Here is a 25000-nt window from a genome sequence, read left to right as displayed (position 1 = left end):
TACTTATACTTATACTTAAACTGTGCAGGTCCATATGGGCCCCCTGCTGGTCAGGGTGGTCATGTGCAGGTCCATATGGGCCCCCTGCTGGTCAGGGTGGTGCCCACTGTTACTGACACCATTGATGTGCACTCAGCACCGCGGGGGTTCCCATGGCGATAACAATCAAATCCACGGCTCCATGCGAGTCTCTCGGAGGCTCTGTGCTGGCGCAAATAAAGTGCTTTGGCTCTGAGCCCTTTTTCTAGAGAAACAATGCTTATTATTATTTTGTTGTATTGTTTTGTTTGTTTGTTGTTGTGTTTCCTTGCCTTCCTACTATGTAAAGCGACCTTGGGTTTGAGAAAGGTGCTATATAAAATAAACGTATTATCATTATTATTATTATTATTATTATTATTATTATTATTAATAATGTTTAATGCGAATACTGCTCCTGTCTATCCGTGCATGTGTGGAATTCTACATGGATAGAACTGTCTGTATATCAGAAGTATAAGAAACAACCAACTCTGCTCAAGGGACAGATGATTCGAATCCCATTGGTGTTCAAACGTAGAACAGCTACAACCTCCAGGAGGTTCAGCTGTTTAGTTTGTAGTCCAGGGTGCACCTACACAGGTGACCCGTAGAGCAAACCAGGGCTGACTAAGCAAAGATGCTTTACAACCATTCAAATGTGCTGCTTAATGGCTAAAGCAGGATGCAATCAAAACAATGCCAAAGATCATATGTGTCCGAACGCACAGTTTAATGTCGCCTCTGATGTCAAAGAAGGTTTAACAGTTCATGTGTGTCTGAATGCACACAGTTTAATGTCGCCTCTGATGTCAAAGAGCCAACTTCACTGATTTCAAAAATAGTGACTACTGACCAGTGTCTAGGTTTTAAATAAAACTGGCAGTCAGGTGTTAGATAAAAACCTAGAGGCATTTTTAGGTAATTCTATTTCATTCTAATCAAATGTAATGGATAATTCATGATACATGATTTATTTTGCTAATAAATTGTTGATTCAAATTAAAGTCAGCACCATTAAAGAGAAGTATCAATTTCCCATTTCAAACTTTAGTGGACAATGAATCAAATTTGTGTGTGTGGGAGTGTACTGTACACCCGCTGGGATGTTATACTTTGTGCAAACACCAGAGCACCCTGTAACTGAAGCTAGCAGAGAGAGAGAGAGTGAGTGAGTGTGAAACGCGCAGCACTTCTTCAGGGAAACACAGGCACTCCTATAAATAGCTGGGCTGTAGTCACTGGGTGACTCTGTGTGTGTGTGTGTGTGTGTGTGTGTGTGTGTGGGCCCCTGCCACTCCTCAGCTGCGTGTTCTATTCCCATCAGCCACTGCACTTCACTAATCAAGCTACAGGCTGCTGTGCAGCCTGCATCTAAATGACTCCGTTGAGAGTACTAAAATACTAAATCAAAAAAAGAACGCAACAGAAGTTGAATTCCCATAGCGGTCATTTCATGGAATGCATATACAAACCCTTTGAGGTGCTAATCAAAGACAATATAAGTTTGTTTTTGCATTAGAAGCATTCACCTTTGTTATGGTAAAGGTATGGTATCCACATGCAGTATGTGGATGTACTATGATATCTCACCACTAGATGTCACAATAAAACCTTGAGGACCAGAGCCGTTAATAGCCGTTGAGGACAGCTGAAACCCATATAAAAACAACCAAAACAATTATCCTACTGTAACTGTAGACTGTACGGTCTAATCTCATCCTAGGACTCACTAGGATTTTTAGGATGGGTGGTCCTTGGTCATGGGATATAAGTATAAGTATGTCAGGCAGCCTACTTTCTTGGTTGGTACATCACAGTAGAATATATGTTTTCCTGTTTTCTAAAGGAACAGCCTTCAAAAGGCGATTTTAACAGTCCCTATTTAGAAATACTTTTATAACAGCCCTTTTGAATGGTTAATGTTTCATTTCTTTGTCATGTCAAACATGTGCCAAACACATCTCACCTCATTGTCACTTTTAGGCCTAGTAAGACCCGTCAGTTATATTTCATACTAAAGCAGAGGATATTGTGAGGAGGAAAAATCAGGGGAAAACTGTTTTGACAATTATTTGATGGGTTGTTGTGATTTGTTTCAAGAGAATCTTGAATCTTGTTAAAGAGAATGAAAGTGGTGTTGAATTTGAGTTTTGTGTCTGTGTGCAGGTAGGCTGAAGGGGTCTTGATGAACCATTACAAATCTGATAATGATGATGATGATGATGATGAGAAGGATATATTTGCCAAAGGACGGTACAGTGTAACAAACAAAAAACTATATTAAATAAAAAGTATAGGACAGATAGAGCCAGGATTAATATATTTTCCTTTACCCCACAGTTAATCTCTCCTCAAGAATATTCCAGTCTTTTTACACAGTGACCAAGCTTATTAAACTTGTTACCATGGTGATCCTCACTTTGTTAAATAACATGTTACGGATAACAACTGTCAGGTATTTCTTCTACTCACCTATATATGCTGTGGTGATAAAAGTTTGAGTAAATGAGCAATCCCAATAATACATGGGAATATAGCATCTAAACTCCAGACTTTCCCAGGTCGGTCGACACAGGTGACTTTCCCAGGTCGGTCGACACAGGTGGTTGGATGCCCAGCAGGCCTCGCCCTCCTAAACAGCCCCGTCCCAAGAGGAAGGGCTCTGCCAGAGGACACCGATCTGGAGTCCAGATACGACAACGCCATCGTCTGCCTAACAATGGCATCAATATCCTGTCTGCTTAGCGAGAAGTCCTCCGAGCATGTACGTTTAAGAGGAAGTGCTCTTTGGCTCGGACTCATTTGATCGGGTTCTGGAGTATCTGCCATTTCCTAAGTGCATCCACAGACTCAGGTTTGGAACAACATAGATTTTCCAGATTTATATTCATAATTACATTAACTTCTTGCAATTTCCTTGTGATTTCTGTTACTTTTGCTTTTAATTATACCTGAATGTAAACTGCAGTTGCCCAGAACTAACAAAGGAAATCAGAGATTATCTGATATTACAGTTTTTTTCAACTGCTTACACACTAAATCTTTGCTTGTCACACAATTTTCTAAACATGTCCTTTAAACATCATAACCCGACACCAAATCTGCAAAACCATACACTAATTCTCAGTGTTTGACTCAGTTTTCAATTGACTAAAACACATTTTGCAAAACACCACACACAATTTTCTACCTAACACACAAAAATCTAACAGGAAGTAACTTGATTTCGTTCTTCAAACACAACCCATCAAAATGGCACACTAAATCACCAGTGCTTCACTCTTTCTCTTCACATGTGTAAACACTCTTTACTTTACTGAACACCATCCAATCATTGCCTTAGTATAGGTCTATGAATAGATATACTCTCTATATAGGTATAGACCATTTCAATCTGCTCCTAGAGGATTTCCGGTTGAAATATTCAGAACCAATGCAGATACTTTAAAAATAGAGAAAATACAGTAATCGGACTTTAGCTTACAGTAATGTTCTACAAAAGAAATTTGTCTTTTTACTCTATTTTTGTTTGTCCCCATGTTACAGTACCATTAGCTCAATACATTTTTCTGTGCCTCCAGAAATGCCTTAGGAATGCTTACTGTAGAATTGTTTGTTTCTGCAGTTGAAAGGGTCTATAGGCCTATGAATACATACTGTACACGACCCCCCCCCCCCCCCTTCCACACACACACACACACTTGTCTTTAGGAAAAAAAAAAATCTGTGTTTTCAAAACTCCATGTACATCTGGTGGTCACTGTATTCTTCTTTGCTTTTTTTCTTGTTTGCTGTAAAATACTGTATTCACAACAGCAAATTATTTGGGATAAATCACTATTTTTGATTTCAATATCGCTTGCATTTTTACTGTGTATTTCAACTTCTCTTTGTTGATACCGTAACTTTCACTCTTGTATGGAAATACATATAGAAAGCCTAAGACAGAAGAGCTTTAGGTTTTGAGCAACAGTGTGTACATGATGTATCCAAAATGTAATATTATGACAAAAGTGTTTGTAATGTGAGGCGAATGTTTGCTTTAAACATGTGTTTTTGACATTTTGAATGTTGTGTGTCATTTTGCTGGAGATTTGGGGCATTTTGCATTTTGTGTGAGCAGTTGTGGGTTTTGTGTGTGGAGTTTTGAAAAATAGACACAGAGTTTTGAAAACGTGTGTAAACAATTGTAAAAAACTGTAACAAAAATGTAGCGCCCTCTAGTGAGAAATAATGACAATGCAAGAGTGCATAGAGTAAACATTTTTTTAAAAGACAAATAAATTCAGTTATTTTGCTTAAATAAAAATGTACATATTTATTTTACAATAGACATAACTCTTTAAAAAAATTTACAGGGTTTTCCTTTACTGTACACTAAATGAATTATAAAGTATTTTCAGCATTAGTCTTAGAAGAAGCTTAGCATTGTATAGAAACAATTATTCACATCTCTGCTAGGTAAGGCAAAAACTCAGGATTAACAGCAGAATGGGGAAAGGGGGCTAGTGGACGCGACGCACATTGATGATCCGCACATAGTCTATGAACACAAAGTCAGACATGTTTTCATGCAGGATTATCATTTGGATAAACTTCTGATTATGGTGGTTATGTCTGCACAAACGTTTTATCTGGTAAATGATCACTGTAAAACATTGGAAAAGATAGAACATTTGTTTAAGTTTAAAAGAAGAGGAACAAACGTGAGCAAACTAAATACTGTGCCAAGGCTTCACCTGCCCATTGAGCCATTTGAAGCCCATGGCAGATGTTTTGGTTGGCTGTAGAAACAAACAGATGTGACATCTACAGGCGACCAAAGTCCAATGCCTGGATACATTCAAAACCAAATGACTTGGGCAATTAAAATGTGAGGTCACTAGTTACTGGTGACGGGGGGGAAAGCCAATTGCAAATTAGAGACTTTTGAACAACTACAAATATAATTCTGGGTTCCGTAGCTTCTGAAATCGAAGACTAAAGACCATCCGCATGAGCGCTTCATGACCAAGGCCCAATTTCTCAAGAGCATCAGTGCAACAGCGCCCTCTCCTGGTCGCTCAGGCGTGGGAACTGCGGCACTGTGATGCATCTGGGAGTGGTCATTTTTCACTAAGGTCAAGGGGAGGGGGACTGGCCTTCACAGCCCAGGAGTGCTCAGGGCATCCAGCCAGACCACACACACATGTAAACAAAACATTTTAAAAGCCAAGGACCAATGGCAATGAGGAAAAAAAGACATGACTTTTGGCAAACAAATAAAAACCATACTTGACAGTGACACACTGTACATTCTGCTATCACAAAAGGCAAAAAGAAAAAGAAATGTCAGAACTAATGACATGCATCCCTAGAATGTGCCTCTAGCAGATCTGGTTAGATGTTTAGCTTTCGTCACTTACTCCATTTAGTACTTTCAAGTAATTATGCATCCCATTCTAGCACACACAAGGCATTTGCAGTTAATTAATGATCAAGGCAGTGAGACCAGGTACCTTTATTTCCTAGTGGTGATTAGCTGAGCAAACGGGAACCACTTTTTCTACCAATGAACATGAAATACATTACCAACACCAGAACAAAACCCTTCAGCAATGCATACTGTGGGCATGAGATTCCTTGCTTTAGTTCTACTTCAACACCCCACACTTTTTGTGCTAGGACTGCACCTTTATAAGGTATCAGATCAGGGAATTAGAATCACGTCTATTATGGTCAGGCACAACTGAAGAGGTTCCATGTTGTGTGATGGAGTTCTCCCTTATGTTTGGCTACTCTGACAGGAGAGACAGGGCATGAACATGTAGGTATTGTTAGTACGACAGACAAGACACCATGATGGCGGAGAGAGACAGTAAGGCTTTCCAAGTCAGACATGAAAACCATTTCCCAACCATTTTTTGTACCAATTTTGTAGCCATTTGTCAAACAAAAGTTAGTAAACATATGGTTTGGCATCGGAAGCGTGAATGCAAATAAAACAAAAACAAGTCCAGCTCTTTGACCCCATCGGGAAGCCGCTGTATGGGAATACATTCCTCTTCCATAGTGTGGAATTCGATGGAGTGTATAGAACAGAGGGCACTTCCATTTGGAGAGCGTCTCCTTAAATAGAATGAGAATAATACCAAAAAAAGCAGAAAATAATAGAATTATACTATCAAAATATCAGAGATCCCCTTAACCCATAAACCCTGTAAGCCAGGGTATAGAATGACTGAATCTGACAGACGCTGTTATGCTAAACAGGGTTGCAAACTGACAGACAGAACTGACATGTGTGTGCACGTGTTAAGCATCCACTCCGGCCGTTTCAATGCCGCTTGTGCTTTTCTGCTAAACAAATCACGGTGTTGTAATATGTGGACTTTTGAATTGGCAGTTTGAAATAATAGTGCAATTCAATTACAGTCTGTTTCAATGTGCTATGGTTAACAGTTGCAGTGGGCACCATTCTCTTCTGTCCAGGGACCAGTGTATGAGGCACAGACCAGAGGGGAAGTAGGGTGGCTGACTCCAGATCAGCGTGTAGTTAGTACGGCCAGTGTCCACTTGGAGATGTTTGAGGCTGAGCGACATACGTGCCCTTTACATTCAGTGCTCCTGCTCAAGACGCCATATGCTGCCCGTACTGTTACCATGGTACCATGTTACCTGCCTACTCGTGTCTCAACAAACACATACTGCCAAAAAGTGCTCTGTGTGTGTGGAGGTATTACAGGGCAAGGCTAAGAAGGCTAGTGGTGATTTCAACATACATGTAAGGACGACAGAAACAGGGGAAAGAGACTGCAAACCGTATGACCTGCATGACACGGAGACTGCAAACCGTATGACCTGCATGACACGTGTGTGGAGAGAACGACCAATAGGAGGACAACAGACAGGCTCAGAGGGTCCAGCCCCCTTATTCCGTTATGGCATTGCAATGTTAAGACACAGACTAACCGCCCGGCGTTAAAAAAACATTCTCCCCTCAAAAAAGCAGAGTAGACACAACATAAAACGCACAAGTAAAAAACACACTCTGGTGGGGGAGACTAACAAGTCCAGGCTGGTCTTCCCGGTGTGCTCTCTGTCCAGTACACACATTGCCCACTCCAGGAGGGATGGCCAGGCCCTCTGTGCCCAGGCAGAGGAGGAGGGGGGGGGCTGCTCCAGTGTGATGGGGGTCGTGGGCTGGTGGCTGGAGGTGGAGGCAGGCTGTGGGTTAGTGCTCGGGGTTGGTGGCACCTGCGGGGGTGACGATCTTCACGTACTGGGTGAAGATGGCATCAAAGGCCTCGTCTCTGTGGATCATGGCACCAAACACCAGGGGCTGGGGAGGAAGAGGACGAGGAAGAGGAAGAGGATGGTGAGGTCACGGCACTGCTCCACAAATATACAGAATTCAGTCTGTGGATGCCGAGTTACAACACTTCTAGTCTACTGAAGGTGAACAAGTTACTCATTAAAGTAACAAAATTAAGCTTTTGTCAAGTTTCAATCATGTCTGAATCATACTAAAAGGGTCAAGCTCCAACCCATGACAACATTACATAGTGCAGTCCCATGCGTTCTGAAGGAAATCCCCTTTTTGTCAAGTTTCAAAACACTGGGTACCAATAATGTCGGAAACAGACACAATGGTCACGCGTAGTGGTCATGTTTGGGGGCTGTGTTGGCATAGTCATGTTTGGGGGCTGTGTTGGCATGGTCATGTTGGCATGGTCATGTGTTGGCATGGTCATGTTTGGGGGCTGTGTTGGCATGGTCATGTGTTGGCATGGTCATGTTTGGGGGCTGTGTTGGCATGGTCACGTTCCTCTATCTACAAACAGGAATGCCGCTGATCTAAACATCAGTTAAAGATTTGTTTTTAATTCACTGGTATCACCTTCAGATAATGCCGCTGCCTGAGTGTGGTGCCGGCTATGTGGGAATTGTTCCTTTGATCACAGCTGACTGTGGGGCTGACTGAGTTGAACCACTAATCTCCACGTGCCATTCTGTCATGTGTGGCTAAGTTTCATGTTTGTCTGTTGTATGCGTTATGTCCTACGTGTATATCTACATGTATGTATTGTTTCTGTCCTTTGTATGCGGTCCCCCTATACTTAAATGAGCTGTCCAGGGATGCAAAAAGAATTTCAGCATAAACTGACAAATAAAGTTGTATCGTATCGTATCGTATGACTCAAGGTAAAACTCTACTAAAAGGGAACAACAGACCTGCATCCATCTAATAACTAATAATTAATAAGTAAATAAAAAAAACAAACATTTAATCTAGTAAATAAAACACACAAACATTTAATCTAGTAATGTGGTGGCTAACAAGGGTGAAGCTCATCTGGGATTTTCACCGACTCATGACTCCAAGTGACTTTCTTACCTTCTGTGTGTTTGGAGTCGCTATGGAGATCCCCATTCCAGACCCCGGCAGCACAGACAGGACTTTGTACTGCAACACAGACACAGCATTACAAAACAAACACAACATTCTGTACTGCAACACAGACACAACGTTACAAAACAAACACAACATTCTGTACTGCAACACAGACACAGCATTACAAAACAAACACAACATTCTGTACTGCAACACAGACACAGCATTACAAAACAAACACAGCATTCTGTACTGCAACAGACACAACGTTACAAAACAAACACAGCATTCTGTACTGCAACAGACACAACGTTACAAAACAAACACAACATTCTGTACTGCAACACAGACACAACGTTACAAAACAAACACACGTTCTGTCAACAGTCAAACAACTAGAACAGTGAAGCCCAAACATGTCCTGAAAGCTGAGAGGTCACCTTCTGGATATCTGTGATGTCCTCCAGCTTGATGACCTTGTTCTTCTTTGAGGAGCTCGATCTGGAGCTGGAGCTCTCGAAGCAGAGGTAACTGGGTATGAGGGACACACACACAGACACACCTTAGATGAGGAGGCGAAGGGGATTGAGAGTGCACAAAGTGCACACACACACACACACACACACACACACTGTTCATGTTTGCAAGTATAACTCAAGACATTTAACAATTCACAACAGAACTCACTTTTCTGTAACATACAGAACTCCATTCCGGATATAGTCAGTGGGCATCTTCCTGTCCCTGTTAATCAAGCAGCAGCGCCACCCGTTGTCACACACTGAGGAGAAGACACACACACACATACACACACACAAAACGGTCAGTGAGGAAACACACACAGCGGTCCTCAGCAGCTCCCCAGTGGGTCTGTGCCATGCTATGCCATGCTGTGCCATGCTGTGCCATGCTATGCCATGCTGTGCCAGGCTATGCCATGCTGTGCCAGGCTGCCCACCTTGCAGGGGCCTCTCCGTCTCCGGCAGGTTGAACACCTCGTGGAAGGCTCCCTTCTTGGTGCTGTTGATGCGGCCGCCATCCTCCTCCCTGAGGCCGACCGGGACGCCGCTGGCCGCCAGGTTGCCCCGGGCAACCGTGGGGTGGACCTGAGGAACGCAGAGGTCAGAGTTTGGCTCTTGCGGTCATCAGACACACAGGGAGAGGCTATCTACATGTCTAGCGCTAGGACACAGGTCATCAGACACACAGAGTGCCTAAGGGAGAGGCTATCTACATGTCTAGCGCTAGGACACAGGTCATCAGACACACAGAGTGCCTAAGGGAGAGGCTATCTACATGTCTAGCGCTAGGACACAGGTCATCAGACACACAGAGTGCCTAAGGGCGAGGCTATCTACATGTCTAGCGCTAGGACACAGGTCATCAGACACACAGAGTGCCTAAGGGAGAGGCTATCTACATGTCTAGCGCTAGGACACAGGTCAGCAGACACACAGTGTGCCTAAGGGAGAGGCTATCTACATGTCTAGCGCTAGGACACAGGTCATCAGACACACAGAGTGCCTAAGGGAGAGGCTATCTACATGTCTAGCGCTAGGACACAGGTCAGCAGACACACAGTGTGCCTAAGGGAGAGGCTATCTACATGTCTAGCGCTAGGACACAGGTCATCAGACACACAGAGTGCCTAAGGGAGAGGCTATCTACATGTCTAGCGCTAGGACACAGGTCAGCAGACACACAGAGTGCCTAAGGGAGAGGCTATCTACATGTCTAGCGCTAGGACACAGGTCATCAGACACACAGAGTGCCTAAGGGAGAGGCTATCTACATGTCTAGCGCTAGGACACAGGTCAGCAGACACACAGAGTGCCTAAGGGAGAGGCTATCTACATGTCTAGCGCTAGGACACAGGTCATCAGACACACAGTGTGCCTAAGGGAGAGGCTATCTACATGTCTAGCGCTAGGACACAGGTCATCAGACACACAGTGTGCCTAAGGGAGAGGCTATCTACATGTCTAGCGCTAGGACACAGGTCATCAGACACACAGAGTGCCTGAGAGGCTATCTACATGTCTAGCGCTAGGACACAGGTCATCAGACACACAGAGTGCCTAAGGGAGAGGCTATCTACATGTCTAGCGCTAGGACACAGGTCATCAGACACACAGTGTGCCTAAGGGAGAGGCTATCTACATGTCTAGCGCTAGGACACAGGTCATCAGACACACAGAGTGCCTAAGGGAGAGGCTATCTACATGTCTAGCGCTAGGACACAGGTCAGCAGACACACAGAGTGCCTAAGGGCGAGGCTATCTACATGTCTAGCGCTAGGACACAGGTCATCAGACACACAGAGTGCCTAAGGGAGAGGCTATCTACATGTCTAGCGCTAGGACACAGGTCATCATTAAAACTGTTTGCTTGCTGCTACTGGTGTCTTTAGGAAGGAAAACAAATCCTAGATCTAGAAATGCAGAGAACCTCTAGAGTACAGGAGGAACCATGCCCCCCCCAAGATCTAGAAATGCAGATAACCTCTAGAGTACAGGAGGAACCATGCCCCCCCCAAGATCTAGAAATGCAGAGAACCTCTAGAGTACAGGAGGAACCATGCCCCCCCCAAGATCTAGAAATGCAGATAACCTCTAGAGTACAGGAGGAACCATGCCCCCCCCAAGATCTAGAAATGCAGATAACCTCTAGAGTACAGGAGGAACCATGCCCCCCCCCCCCACACACACAGTCAGCAGTGCAGTGGTCACAGTGGGTTAGTCAATCCATTGTCTGCATAAGCCTGATGTAGCAGAATTGACTACAGTGCTCTTGTAGTGGGCACTGGATGAGGGGATTTGCTGAAGAGTGACTGAACTGTTCTCATGTGGAAAGCACACACGCGCGCACACACACACCCCCTTTCAACAGCAATTTCTTACAGTGTTGGTTGGAATCATGCAAAGCAAAATCTATATTTAGGTTCATGTTTTCTGAAATGTCATGGCCATTCTCTCTCCAGGCAATGAGCACTCGTCCAGCTGGAGGACCATTTCAGAAGCACCTTTAACACATCACCGCATATGTTGGGACTTTTCTCTGTCCTTTGTTCTAATCCAAGTCAGTGCTGCTTTTTTCCAATTCAGTGCTGAATTAAAGACAGAGGCCCCTGATATTCACATGCAACGTTCAACATTACCAAATCCTACCATTTCTGATCAGCAGTTCGCTTCAGACTAATGTAGAAGTGATTCAATAGAAAAAGGGACACTCACATTATGAGATATCACAATAGCTGAGCCCATTTCGGTCGTATTGTTGCACTACAGATCATTACACATAATTCATTTGTATTTGCCAAATTTCTGCCGTCTTTCACATCAGAAAGTTTTGTTCTGCAAGAAGGAATACAAAGACTAGTCCATTCATGCAGCATGAAGTGACGTGAGATTCCAAATGAAGGCCTTTGGAAAAGCGCACACACACACACACACACACACACACCTTTGGAAAAGTGCTCAGCTGTTGTGAGACCCAACCACACTACAACTACTGCCCACCTACACCAAGTTTCAGCTATGCCCACTATCAGCCATTATCTACACACACGCGTACACACACACGCGTACACACACACAAGCACCCCAATCATCATAGACCAAAGATGCCCACTATCAGCCATCATCTACACACACGCGCGTACACACGCGCACACACACACGCGCACACACACACACGCGTACACACACACACGCGTACACACACACACACAAGCACCCCAATCATCATAGACCAAAGACAAAAGAGGAATTTATTCCTATTACCCACAAGTTCAGTAAACTCACATATATGGACATTACACCATCAGTGTTGTATCTGAAACACACACACACACACACACACACACAAGCCAGCCAGAGGTGCCAGAAGGCAGGCAGGTGCTATTAAACGGAGGGTCACACCAGAAGCCTACCTTCTCAAACCCAGAGAGCTGAGATGGGGAGAAAACAGCAAAACAGTCATGTGACACAGTTGGTAACACACCCTCTCTCACACACCCTCTCACACACACACACACACACACACACACCTCTATATTTGAAATGCTCAAAGCAAACTCAACTCAAATCAGAACAAAAATGTGGAGTGCACTGGCTAACACACATCATCGACCTACTTTATGAAAAACAACCATTCATATACATTCTAGTGGAAGCATGTATGAAATTCATATACATTCTAGTGGAAGCATGCATCATGTATGAAATTCACGCGTTTGCAACGGAAGAAAGCGTGGTCAGAGTTGGGCTTTTTTTAGACCCCCACACACACCCCCACACCCCCCCCACCCCCACACCCACAAACACACCCCCACAGCCCCCCCCCCCCACACACACACACACACACCCACCCACCACCACACACACACCCACCCTCCCCCCACCCCACCCAAATAGAGTTCTAGAGACCACAGGGTTCCGCCGTGCTGAGCCAGCTTTGCATTGCATGTGCACTGGACACTTGAATATTCAAATGTTCAGCAAATCAGCTAATGCCCCATGTTACAGGACAAACACTAGACATCAAGGTCATCAGGAGAAAGACACTTCAAAAACATGACACTCCCTCACACTCACCCGTCTGGACAGGTTCATGTTGTTCCGGTCCTTCAGCTGAGGGTCGGTGGGCAGGCTGGTCCAGACGATGTAGGGGGTGTCATACTTGGACCTCAGTTTTGGACAGCTCTTGAAGATGAAGTCGATGATGAAGAACTTGATGCCGGCATAAAGACCTGAGAGAGAGATAGATAGAGAGAGAGAGAGAGTGAGAGAGAAAGAGAGAGAGAGAGAGAAAGAGATAGAGAGGTAGAGCGAGAGAAAGAGAGAGCGAGATAGAGAGAGAGAGAGAGAGAGAGAGAGAAAGAGAATGAATGTTATTTCAAAGGAGACAACTGGATGGAGCATGTTGACTGTCTGGTGTCTAGAGGCAGGATTAATAAAACACAACCTTGTTCAGTAAAGCCGCTCAACTCAGAACTATTTCACAGGCCGCAAAAGAATTCAGCAGATCATCAGTGTCTGATGTTCTATAGTTAACAGAGCAGCTGACTTTGTAAAGGGTTGGATCTTAAATTACTAACAGCAGATTGACAGATCATTCATTAACAATAATTACGTTTATGTATTTAATGTTTGTGCACTTCCATTCAGGAGTCATATCATATGATATGTGTTTGGTTGTGATGGCAGAAAAACAGGAAGTTGAGCTAGTTGGGCTTTAAGGGTCCTCCCCACCCCCAACCTCATTACACACTACACCTCTAAGCATCAGACAAGCTCAGACTCATGTGGCAGAGGAAGGAGAAACTCAAAGTGTGTCGTTTCCTCGGGCTTCCTCCTGAAGGGAACAGAGGCGCAGCGCTTCAAATGCAGTGGACGTGTCGTGCAGCGCAGCGCGAGGTTGGACAGCGGCTCACCCATAATGAAGCCCAGTAGTTTGTAGGGCAGCAGACAGGAAGATATGAAGGCCACCCACAGACCCACGTACAACTTCTGAGTGATCTCAGGCTGCACCCACATGAAGAGACTAGTGAACCAAACACACACACATTTACCAGGTGTATCACTCAAAGCAGTTTACAGAAAAAGTGGAGAAACATTCTCCTAGTCGGTCTGTTACTCTGACACTAGATAGAATCTTCAGCTCATTTTCAGCTACAGCAAGTCTATCTGGATCCAAGTAAGTTCAACAGTAAACTATCTGATGGAAAAAAACAAAAAAACATTTGGTTTTGGTATTTTGGAAAAGGTTAACTCACTTCTTGATCTTCTCCAAGACATCAGACATCTTTCCAAACAGGTTCTGTCAAGCAACACAACGGCAGTGAGTGCAGCTCTGAAGTGGCTCTATGAGCAGGGCAGCCACACGATGCACATGGACCATCACTCAAGACCACCGTGCACACCTCCCCCCACCTCCCCTCCCTCCCCCCATCCGTACCTGTGCACACCTCCCCCCACCTCCCCTCCCTCCCCCCCCCCCCCATCCGTACCTGTGCACACCTCCCCTCCCTCCCCCCCCCCCATCCGTACCTGTGCACACCTCCCCCCCACCTCCCCTCCCTCCCTCCCCCCCCCCCATCCGGACCTGTGCACACCTCCCCTCCCTCCCCCCCCCCCCCCCATCCGTACCTGTGCACATCTCACCTCCCCTCCCTCCCCCGATCCGTACCTGTGCACATCTCACCTCCCCTCCCTCCCCCGATCTGTACCTGTGCACATCTCACCTCCCCTCCCTCCCCCGATCTGTACCTGTGCACATCTCACCTCCCCTCCCTCCCCCGATCTGTACCTGTGCACATCTCACTTCCCCTCCCTCCCCCGATCTGTACCTGTGCACATCTCACCTCCCTCTCCCCATCCGTACCTGTGCTTTCTGAGCTACATCAAGGACAAGCTGGAACTTCTCAGAAACAGTCAAGTCCTCCTTTGGTGGTTCCTTGTAGACAGACAGATCAGGTAAGATCCACCAGTGTTGGTTTAAATCCAACATTCATCCAGATCTTAAATTAACCAATTAACTCAACCTTTTCTCATAAAAGCAGACAATATTAAGCTCTTCATATACTAAAATAGAACTAGTAGCAACACAAACAACAACAATAAAAAACAAATGACAATGATCATGGTGTCTTACCACAGTTTCTGAAACCTCAGGCACGATGCTCCACTGGATTCTCCAACCCCTGAGGAGCAGCACAGGAAATGAGCTCAACAAACACCTTGACCACCTCCTCACTGCTCAACAAACACCTTGACCACCTCCTCACTGCCAGAGACTTGCTGTAGGAAACCAGATCTATTTGATATCTGGAGGACTATTAGCTGTGCTCATCACACATTGTACAGGACTATTAGCTGAATCCACAGTGAAATATCCTGCAGTTAAAAACCACTTAACTTAACCCTTTCGTGCCCGTGCCGAACATTCCATTTTTGGTGCTGGATGACCTCCTTACACAAAAAACCTTATTTCTTGAGTATAATACATACCATCAATGGGATATACATACCATTGTAATCAGAAGGGTCAGTTCTATCAAATGATGTAAAATACATATGGTAATGTTGATATAGTAATGAACAGTCTTTGAAAATCCTCTCCAAATGTATACCGAAATTCGTTAAAATTGAATTTCATTCGCATAAAAATGAATTTTCATCATATTTCTATATGAGATAGAGAAAAATATAGAGTGTATGACATGTGCAGCAAGTTGTGGGCTATTTAACAAAAAAGACTGAATTGGAATATCATTAACCTTTCAAAAGTTATGATAAATTAAGTGATTGGTGTAAAAAAATGCAGGAAACGGGATTTAGAATGTTGACAGAATTCACATTCTCTTTCTCACCAAAAACATAAAAGTATGCATAAAAACTAATAATGAAGTCAGACACAATGGTTTAGATTTATTTGGTCCATAAGAATAAACCATTTATTTGTATATAAGCAAATGCTACAGTCAACAATAATGATATATAAAAGAAAAACATGTACCTTACCAGTAATACAGGAAGTAAGTATACTGTATATTTATTGAAGATCAATTCTGAAGAGACATAGAATACATTTGATTCAACAGATACAACTTCCTTATATAAATTAGTGTAATATGAAAATGATATACATCTATAAAATGTATTATTTATGAAAAGCTAGGAATACAATCAACTTCAACATCACTCAAAAATCAATGTGTCTAAACATTTGAAAGTGGATTACATACAACAAGCCTGTTGAGAATAAACACATACACATATAAACACAAACTCACACACACACAGAGGAGGATAGGGAAAGGTGGGGTGGGGAACCTGAAGGTTAAACACAGAGGACCTATGACTCATAACGAAACGCATCCCCTTCTGTAGAATGCCAAATCTGACAGCAATTTTGTTTACCAAAAAAGCAGTCACCTACCGCTAAACTCCAGGCCATACAAGCTACTTTAGTGTTATTATGTATTGTTTTTATAACAAAGCCAACCATTTTTCTTTGGCTCCTGCTGTACAGGAATATGTACTTGATGAAAAGATGACAGTAGTAGTTGGAGCAGCTGAAGGCGAGGCTGAAATTTTGACGGAAATGCCTGCCAGCTGTTGTGATAGATTTTCGCCAAAATCTTTCTGGCTGTAGCTACCGAACCTAGGTTCAACACCAGATTCTGCATTGCCAAACTTGAAATAATAAGAAACTACTGAAACAGCAATGTCAATGGAGAAAAAGTGTACACAATATGTATTTCTCATTTGGTCAACGCTCCCTGATCCCTTCAGAGACTTGGTTCCCCAGTAGCAATGGATATTAGGGAGGGAAGTGAAGTCCCATGTCAATGATCAATCCCAGAAAACTGTGAAACTCTTCTGGGGTCTCTTCATCCCATGCCCCTGCACTGTGTGTTTGCATACAACGGCCTACTAAGCACAACCTCCCACCCGTTCCGGTTGGTAAAACCACATATGCCTGGGACAACAACATAAAAATCAACATAACAAGTCTATTTCAGTGTTTTAGTGGCAGTCTACACCACCCTACGCACGCCACCTAAATCTATACCTTCTTCCTCCATCCTCACATGGTCTTCAACATTGTGAGCGCAAGCTCATCAGCAGTCAGCCACCTCTTCAGGCCTGCAAGGAGGTCTGTGTAGGTCTTGTCATCCTCCATCTGAAACAACAGTAAAATCATACAAATGTAATACATTTATTAATTAAAAACATAAAATCACAAAACTACATATGTGTGCGTGTGTGCACATACATACACAAGAAGAGGTAGCCTAAACTATTGAAGCATTTTGAGTAACTCAAAAATATTTAGAAGTATGAAAAGTCATTTTATTACACATGGGTTTAGCTACCCTAAATCTGATTGCCTGGCTGGCATTAAGATAAAGACAGATTACATTTCACCTAGTAACTAACTGCTTAAATGCAATAATGACATTTCTGACATAATATGTGATTTCACATCATGTTTTCTATAAAACTACATATTGAGAAGAGTAGAATATCAAGTCATGCCCTCTTAGAAAATGTTGAGACAAGCACGTCTGATGTTTGGCATTTAGAAGCAAGGTAAAACAGTTCACTACAAACTGCCTAGCGAGGTAACAACCCGATGAGAGGCAATACGTTAATTAGCACTACATTTCTGACAGAATCCGTGATTTCACATCTTGTTTTCTACAACTACATATTGAGAGGAGTAAAAATATCGCTCAACTTATTTCATGTAAGAGAACGCAACTTAGAAACGCGGCGCCCATTGATTTATTCAGCTTTGGTATGCTATACTGACTTGCCAATATAATGCTTACCTAACAAGCAAATTGGTACTAGAAAACAAACTTACTTACAGGTTATATACTAACAGGTTTTTAAATGAAATTGTCAAATGAAAATAACTGATATAAAAAGCAAACGAGAATACTGCAAGCAGTTCAGAGTAATGCAGCTAGCTAAAGTTACATGACGATGCACTTAGCCCCCGCTATGCCATAATGTTGACGCTGATGAGAAAGCATATTACTGTCAAATAACATGATTTTATGACTACAAATTAAGATTAACCATAACTAGAAACGATGTAAAATATATATTACCTCAGTTTATCCAGCTGTCCAGTCGAGGTAAACTCCAACGAAGTGCAGGTGGCATCTGGCGGTCCATGTTAAAATGTACGACTGAAGTGAAAAGTTTTTTTCACGACTCATCTTCAAGTATCCAAAACATTTCGCGCCATAAACCCCTTAACCAATCATATCAAATTGAAGCTTATGTTGTCAGCATTACGGGGAAGATTTCAGAAATAAAATCAGTCATTGGACAGCTGAGATATTAGATGATTGGTCATCGTTAAAATATTAACGAAATTAGAATGGTCGGGCTTGTAAGGGTTAATCTGACAAATAAGCAGATCTTCCCCTTTGGGCTTGTCACCAATGAGTGTTTGTGCATGTAGCTAGTGTACCTGGAGATGAGGTAGTTGAGGGACAACCTCAGGATAGCTAGGAATAGAAACATGGGGATGGCCCAGCCATGCCACGCAGCATACATGTAGATCTGGACAGGGAGAGACAGACAGGTCACATGTCAAGAACATTAGAAGGATGTGGAGTAAGATTCAGTGAGAGTAGTCACTAGCACACCAGACACACAAAGAGCTAATCAGTGAAAAGGCTAGTGGTGTGTGTGTCCAGTGGACATTCACGTACCGACGCACAGAGTGCTAATCAGTGAAAAGGCTAGTGGTGTGTGTGTCCTGGTGACTTTGAAACAGTGGACGCAGAGTGCTAATCAGTGAAAAGGCTAGTGGTGTGTGTGTCCAGTGGACATTCATGTACCGATGCACAGAGACGTGAGACATGGAGCAGCTAAAGGTGGTGTGGGGTGTGTGGGGGGTCGTAGGGGGTGTGTGGGTATATCGTGGGGGGCGTGTGGGTATATTGTGTATATCGTGGGGGGGCGTGTGGGTATATCGTGGGGGGGGGGGGGGGGGGTATATCGTGGGGGCGTGTGGGTATATCGTGTATATTGCGGGGGGCGTGTGGGTATATTGTGTATATCGTGGGGGCGTGTGGGTATATCGTGGGGGGCGTGTGGGTATATCGTGGGGGGGGGGGGGGTATATCGTGGGAGGGGGGGGCGTGTGGGTATATCAAGAACACTCACAATGAAGGCGATTGCTGACGTGTACACAGAGTGCCAACTTGATAAGGCAGAGAGGTTCCTCATGAAGTTAGTCACAGGCTTGACACCTCGCTCTGAGATTCAAAAACATACACACAAACACAGTCACAGGCTTGACACCTCGCTCTGAGATTCACACACACACACACACACACACACACACACACACACACACACACACACACACACACACATAAAGCATATAGGCACATATAGAACATAAGAGGCGTAGTTTGCAGTTCTTGTTGTCAAAACATGAAATTAGATTAATTCTGTGTAACTGTTACATTTCATCATTACTGCCAGTCTAGAGGCCAAATGGTGTTTTTACACCAAAACAGCAACCTGTACCATTCAAATATACTTGACATTACACACAAAAGTAGACTTTTCCCTCCTGTTACAGCACATATGACATTGGCACTGCATCAGAGTAGGGCATGACAGACAGGCAGAACTAATACTCACTGCATCAGAGTAGGGCATGACAGACAGGCAGAACTAATACTCACTGCATCAGAGTAGGGCATGACAGACAGGCAGAACTAATACTCACTGCATCAGAGTAGGGCATGACAGACAGGCAGAACTAATACTCACTGCATCAGAGCAGGGCATGACAGACAGGCAGAACTTATACTCACTGAGTCGCCGCATGTTCTCCGTCAGCCTGAAAGAGAGTGAACAAAACAGGCAGGGTCAGGAAGAGTGAGGAGCCCACTGCACTCCGACCTCCACGGGCATAGAGGAGGAGAAGTGGTCCTATTCAACGCTCCGGTGTCATTCAGTGATTTTGGCAAAGACAGAAGCAGCTCGCCATGAAAAGAGTTGTCCCTGGTCTCTTCGACTAGCTGCTTTAGAGACACAGAGGGTGTTCGGATGTGAGGTGTTTTAGAGACACAGAGGGTGTTTGGAGATCACTGTAGATGCTAGCTAACCTGACTCTCGCCAGATGAATTTCGTTCCGCCTAGCTCCACTCATCCATCTGGGATCAATCCATTGAAGTGTTGCTTCAGAAGGCTGGGCCTAATCAAAAAATGCTTGCATATGATTGGATAAGCCACTTGTCCGTCATCTATTGACGTGCTACTTCAACCACTCACATCGAAGCCAACCCGTGACGCTGATAACAGTCTCACAGTCGCTTCTACGCTACGTCACATCTATGAAACTCCCGCCCTGCATCCTGATTGGCTCTACCATACAATCTGGTGCAGAAATCACTCTCAACGGAAGAGATCCCAGATGGATGTGAGTGGAGCTAGGCGGAGCTAGGCGGAGCCAAATTCATCTGGCGAGAGTCAGGTTAGATGCTAGCTGCTTTAGAGACACAGAGGGTTTTAGGATGTTAGCTGTTTTAGAGACACAGAGGGTGTTTGGAGATCACTGGAGATGGGAGAACTACCTTTTCACTTCCTCTCTCACGCACATTGCAGAATTCTAGAGACTGAAACAAATGAACTTGACAGCTTGCTTAAGAGACGGGTTCGGGAACAGTGTCAACCATTAGTGGACGTGTTCCAATCAAATGGCTTTAGATGTGGGCCTGACCAAAGCGAGAGGGAATCTGATATACAGTATCGCAGTACTGCACCACACAACGAGCCCCAAAACCCAGCTCAGTTCAGACACACAGGATTTGTTTTTATGGGCACAAACCTCACACCCCAACACTACTGGGGAGCAGACACAATCCAAATCATCCCTGGCGCCCCTCTACCAAATCCCACCCTCGCAAACACTCCCACTCTGCCCAAGAGCTCATCTGACCCGGCTGGACTCCAAGAGCTCATCTGACCCGGCTGGACTCCAAGAGCTCATCTGACCCGGCTGGACTCCAAGAGCTCATCTGACCCGGCTGGACTCCTCCGTTGTGGTGTGGTCCTCCGCGCCTGGTCAGCTGCTTAGTGAGTAATGGACCTGCGCCGGCCCCCAGCACCATTAAGGAGCTATCCGTTTTTACGACCCTTTGCTGAGCAGAGCCATTTAACCTGATGACTACTAGCCCTGGCCTTCCCCCTCATGCTGCAATCAGATGGGCCGGGGAGCGGGGGGAGGGGAGAGGGGAGCGGGGGAGCGGGGGAGGGGAGCTGGGGAGCGGGGGAGGGGAGCTGGGGAGCGGGGGAGGGGGGAGGGGAGCAGAGGACCAGAAGGAAATACGGTCCACTGGGCTCATCGGGGGAACATGAGCTCATCATGAGTCAGAGGTTCCATCCAATCCAAACCTGACCTGGCCACATGTGCTGCTGGGTATTCCATCATAACTACTGTGGTGGTGGTGTGTGGGGGGGGTAGTGGCAGTCTGCCTTCTTACCGTTTCCCACTTAACGGTTCTTCCGCCTCGACGGTGTTCTCCTCTGGCTGGAAGCGGAAGTCCTCAATGTAAACACCGAAGCGGTCGTACATCCACTTCAGCAGTCGAGAGCTCAGGGTCTCTTTGTGTTTTTCTGCTGCTGGTGGATGGGGAGAGGGAGAAGAAAGATACATCAGTGCACTTGCACAACTAGCTGCACAGATTAGTATAGTTAAAGGAGATATAGGAGAACCAGATTAGTATAGTTAAAGGAGAACCAGACTAGTATAGTTAAAGGAGATCAAGGAGAACCAGATTAGTATAGTTAAAGGAGATATAGGAGAAGCAGATTAGTATAGTTAAAGGAGATATAGGAGAAGCAGATTAGTATAGTTAAAGGAGAACCAGATTAGTATAGTTAAAGGAGATATAGGAGAAGCAGATTAGTATAGTTAAAGGAGATATAGGAGAAGCAGATTAGTATAGTTAAAGGAGAACCAGATTAGTATAGTTAAAGGAGATATAGGAGAACCAGATTAGTATAGTTAAAGGAGATATAGGAGAAGCAGATTAGTATAGTTAAAGGAGAAGCAGATTAGTATAGTTAAAGGAGAACCAGATTAGTATAGTTAAAGGAGAACCAGATTAGTATAGTTAAAGGAGATATAGGAGAAGCAGATTAGTATAGTTAAAGGAGAACCAGATTAGTATAGTTAAAGGAGAACCAGATTAGTATAGTTAAAGGAGATATAGGAGAACCAGATTAGTATAGTTATAGGGGGGAAACCAGAGAAGGCTACTATGAGTAAAACAACCAGATACTAACAAGCAAAATGAATGTATACTATAAACAAAACAACCAGAAATGCTTGAACAAAAGAAGACACTGTAACAAGAATTCGAATTCCATATTATATTCAAGAATTCCATATCATTCCATATATGGGTGTAGAGGTAGTGTAGGGGGGGTGTAGATGTAGTGGAGGGGGGGGGGGGGGGGTAGATGTAGTGTAGGGGGGTGTAGATGTAGTGTGTGGGGGGGGGGGGGGTGTAGTGTAGGGGGGGGGGTGTAGAGGTAGTGTAGGGGGGGTAGATGTAGGGGGGGGGTAGAGGTAGTGTAGGGGGGGTAGATGTAGTGTAGGGGGGGGGGGGGTGTAGATGTAGTGTAGGGGGGGGGGGGGGGTAGAGGTAGTGTAGGGGGAGTGTAGATGTAGTGTAGGGGGGGGGGGGGGGTATAGTGTAGGGGGGTAGAGGTAGTGTAGGGGGGGTGTAGATGTAGTGTAGGGGGGGGGGGGGGGTGTAGTGTAGGGGGGGGTAGAGGTAGTGTAGGGGGGGGGGGGGGTAGAGGTAGTGTAGGGGGGGGGGGGGGTAGATGTAGGGGGGGGGTAGATGTAGGGGGGGGGGGGGTGTAGATGTAGTGTAGGGGGGGTGTAGATGTAGTGTAGGGGGGTAGAGGTAGTGTAGGGGGGGTAGATGTGGGGGGGGGGGGGGGGGTAGATGTAGTGTAGGGGGGGGGGGGTGTAGTGTAGGGGGGGTAGATGTAGGGGGGGTGTAGAGGTAGTGTCCTTCCTCTTAACCTCCTGTGTGTTTTGTGTGTATGTGCATGCATGCATAACATGCGTGCGTGCGTGCGTATGAAGAGTGTATGTATGTGTGTGTGTGTGTGTGTGTGTCTTTTGTGTGTATGTGCGTGCGTGCGTGCGCGTCTGTGCCTGTGTATGAAGAGTGTGTGTATGTGTGTGTGTCTAGTTGTGACAGTTGTTTCAAACACCTTTACATCCTTCCGTTTCAAAAGCAAGGCCTGGCATATTTTAGATTGGTAGCAGCAAAAGCAAGGCCTGGCATATCTTTTAGATTGGTAGCAGCAAATGAAACTCTTAGTGCTAGTGAGGATGACTGACCTGTTCTGTTTGCGGCAGGAAGTTGTGCTCTAGTGCTAGTGAGGATGACTGACCTGTTCCGTTTGCAGCAGGAGGTTGTGCTCTAGGCGGCTGTGGTGGGGAATCTTCCACTCTGCGACCAACAAGAGGAAACCTTTAAATAGCTCATCTGCATTACACGGTCTATAGGAACTAACAGCAGGTTGCAGAGCACATTAAAAAATGGCAAACTGAAATAAAATAACAATTTGTGATTATCTTCAACCTGTCCTCTTGTGTCTTCTACAAATACTGTGTTGTTTAGTATTGTTGTGGGCTTGGTGTGGTATATTTAGAAGCCTTTGCAGTGATGGTAAACAGCATTTCTACATTGTTGCAGTGATGGTAAACAGCATTTCTACATTGTAAACAACATTTCTACATTGTTGCAGTGATAGTCAACAGCATTTCTACGTTGTTGCAGTGATGGTCAACAGCATTTCTACGTTGTAGGGTCTCCACAGCTGGCCATACCTTGGCTTGAGAACTTCGTTTAGTTTCTGTTCCAGCTCCAGCCTTTTCTGTCGCTCCTTTTCCAGGTCCTGTTTTAATGTCTCGATGTTGGTTTCTTCTCTGAATTTCCGCAGCTCTTCCTCTAAATCAACACCACAGACAAGATTTCAGTCAAATCATATGATCAGGTCATTGAGGTCAAATCATATGATCAGGTCATTGAGGTCAAATCATATGATCAGGTCATTGAGGTCAAATCATATGATCAGGTCATTGAGGTCAAATCATATGATCAGGTCATTGAGGTCATATCATATGATCAGGTCATTGAGGTCATATCAAATGATCAGGTCATTGAGGTCATATCAAATGAAATAATAATAATATGGATAAGATGGAAATAAGATGGAATGCTAATAGGGGAAATCAATATAGCAGTGTGTGTGCTTTCCATCACAAAACCCTGATTCCCTCTCTAGCCAGACTCACAAAGACAGATCACAAAACCCTGATTCCCTCTCTAGCCAGACTCACAAAGACAGATCACAAAACCCTGATTCCCTCTCTAGCCAGACTCACAAAGACAGATCACAAAACCCTGATTCCCTCTCTAGCCAGACTCACAAAGACAGATCACAAAACCCTGATTCCCTCTCTAGCCAGACTCACAAAGACAGATCACAAAACCCTGATTCCCTCTCTAGCCAGACTCACAAAGACAGATCACAAAACCCTGATTCCCTCTCTAGCCAGACTCACAAAGACAGATCACAAAACCCTGATTCCCTCTCTAGCCAGACTCACAAAGACAGGCTATAGACACAGAAGCTGCTCAACACTTTGGGGAGGGAGAGAAAGTGGTTTTGTGAGAGGAGGGGATGCGTCATAAGAGAGGAAAAAGCCTCTCCAACCTGTTTACAGGCTATTAAATATTAACATCTGCCGCTCTGCCATCAGGGTCTTCGTCTGCTGGATCATTAGCAGAGTCCTTCCAGGAGCAGGAAGTATTTATGTGCCCGTGGAGGATTTCCCGGCATAAGGACGCAGCCAGTCAGAGACAAACAAGCAGTCGAGTCCTCTCAGTGCAACACGCACGGGTGGTTTCAGTATGAGCTCCACATGGCATGCGTCTCAGTCAGCATGAGTCTCCACATGGTATGCGTCTCAGTCAGCGTGAGCTCCACATGGCATGCGTCTCAGTCAGCATGAGTCTCCACATGGCATGCG

At 44.7% G+C, this 25000-nt stretch overlaps 1 protein-coding gene across 7 annotated transcripts in view; it reads right to left on the bottom strand.

Annotated features, from left to right (window-relative positions):
- Positions 1 to 4273: 4273 nt before the first annotated feature.
- Positions 4274 to 25000, bottom strand: part of gramd4b (GRAM domain containing 4b) — a 40289-nt gene continuing 19562 nt past the window's right edge. For 3 of the 7 annotated variants that reach the window (XM_042110061.1, XM_042110065.1, XM_042110064.1), the window contains exons 4-20: positions 23795 to 23915; positions 23356 to 23414; positions 21423 to 21561; positions 19752 to 19777; positions 19090 to 19181; positions 18389 to 18480; positions 15050 to 15098; positions 14780 to 14851; positions 14172 to 14215; positions 13830 to 13939; positions 12991 to 13145; positions 12327 to 12344; positions 9354 to 9501; positions 9083 to 9176; positions 8836 to 8926; positions 8399 to 8467; positions 4274 to 7342 (exon numbers count right to left, since the gene is read on the bottom strand). In XM_042110061.1, coding sequence (XP_041965995.1) covers positions 7235 to 7342; positions 8399 to 8467; positions 8836 to 8926; positions 9083 to 9176; positions 9354 to 9501; positions 12327 to 12344; positions 12991 to 13145; positions 13830 to 13939; positions 14172 to 14215; positions 14780 to 14851; positions 15050 to 15098; positions 18389 to 18480; positions 19090 to 19181; positions 19752 to 19777; positions 21423 to 21561; positions 23356 to 23414; positions 23795 to 23915 — 1487 coding nt within the window. In that variant the 3' untranslated portion in view covers positions 4274 to 7234. Of the gene's footprint in view, positions 7343 to 8398; positions 8468 to 8835; positions 8927 to 9082; positions 9177 to 9353; positions 9502 to 11089; positions 11858 to 12236; positions 12345 to 12990; positions 13146 to 13829; positions 13940 to 14171; positions 14216 to 14779; positions 14852 to 15049; positions 15099 to 18388; positions 18481 to 19089; positions 19182 to 19751; positions 19778 to 21422; positions 21562 to 23355; positions 23415 to 23794; positions 23916 to 25000 lie in introns of those variants that run through there. The other 4 variants (XR_006035069.1, XM_042110062.1, XM_042110063.1 and 1 more) reach the window with 4 other exon arrangements.

This window comes from Alosa sapidissima, chromosome 11, assembly GCF_018492685.1.
Source record: "Alosa sapidissima isolate fAloSap1 chromosome 11, fAloSap1.pri, whole genome shotgun sequence".
NCBI lineage: Eukaryota > Metazoa > Chordata > Actinopteri > Clupeiformes > Clupeidae > Alosa > Alosa sapidissima.
The sequence above is the reverse complement of the archived record's forward strand: the minus strand, read 5'-3'. Positions and strand labels throughout refer to the sequence as shown.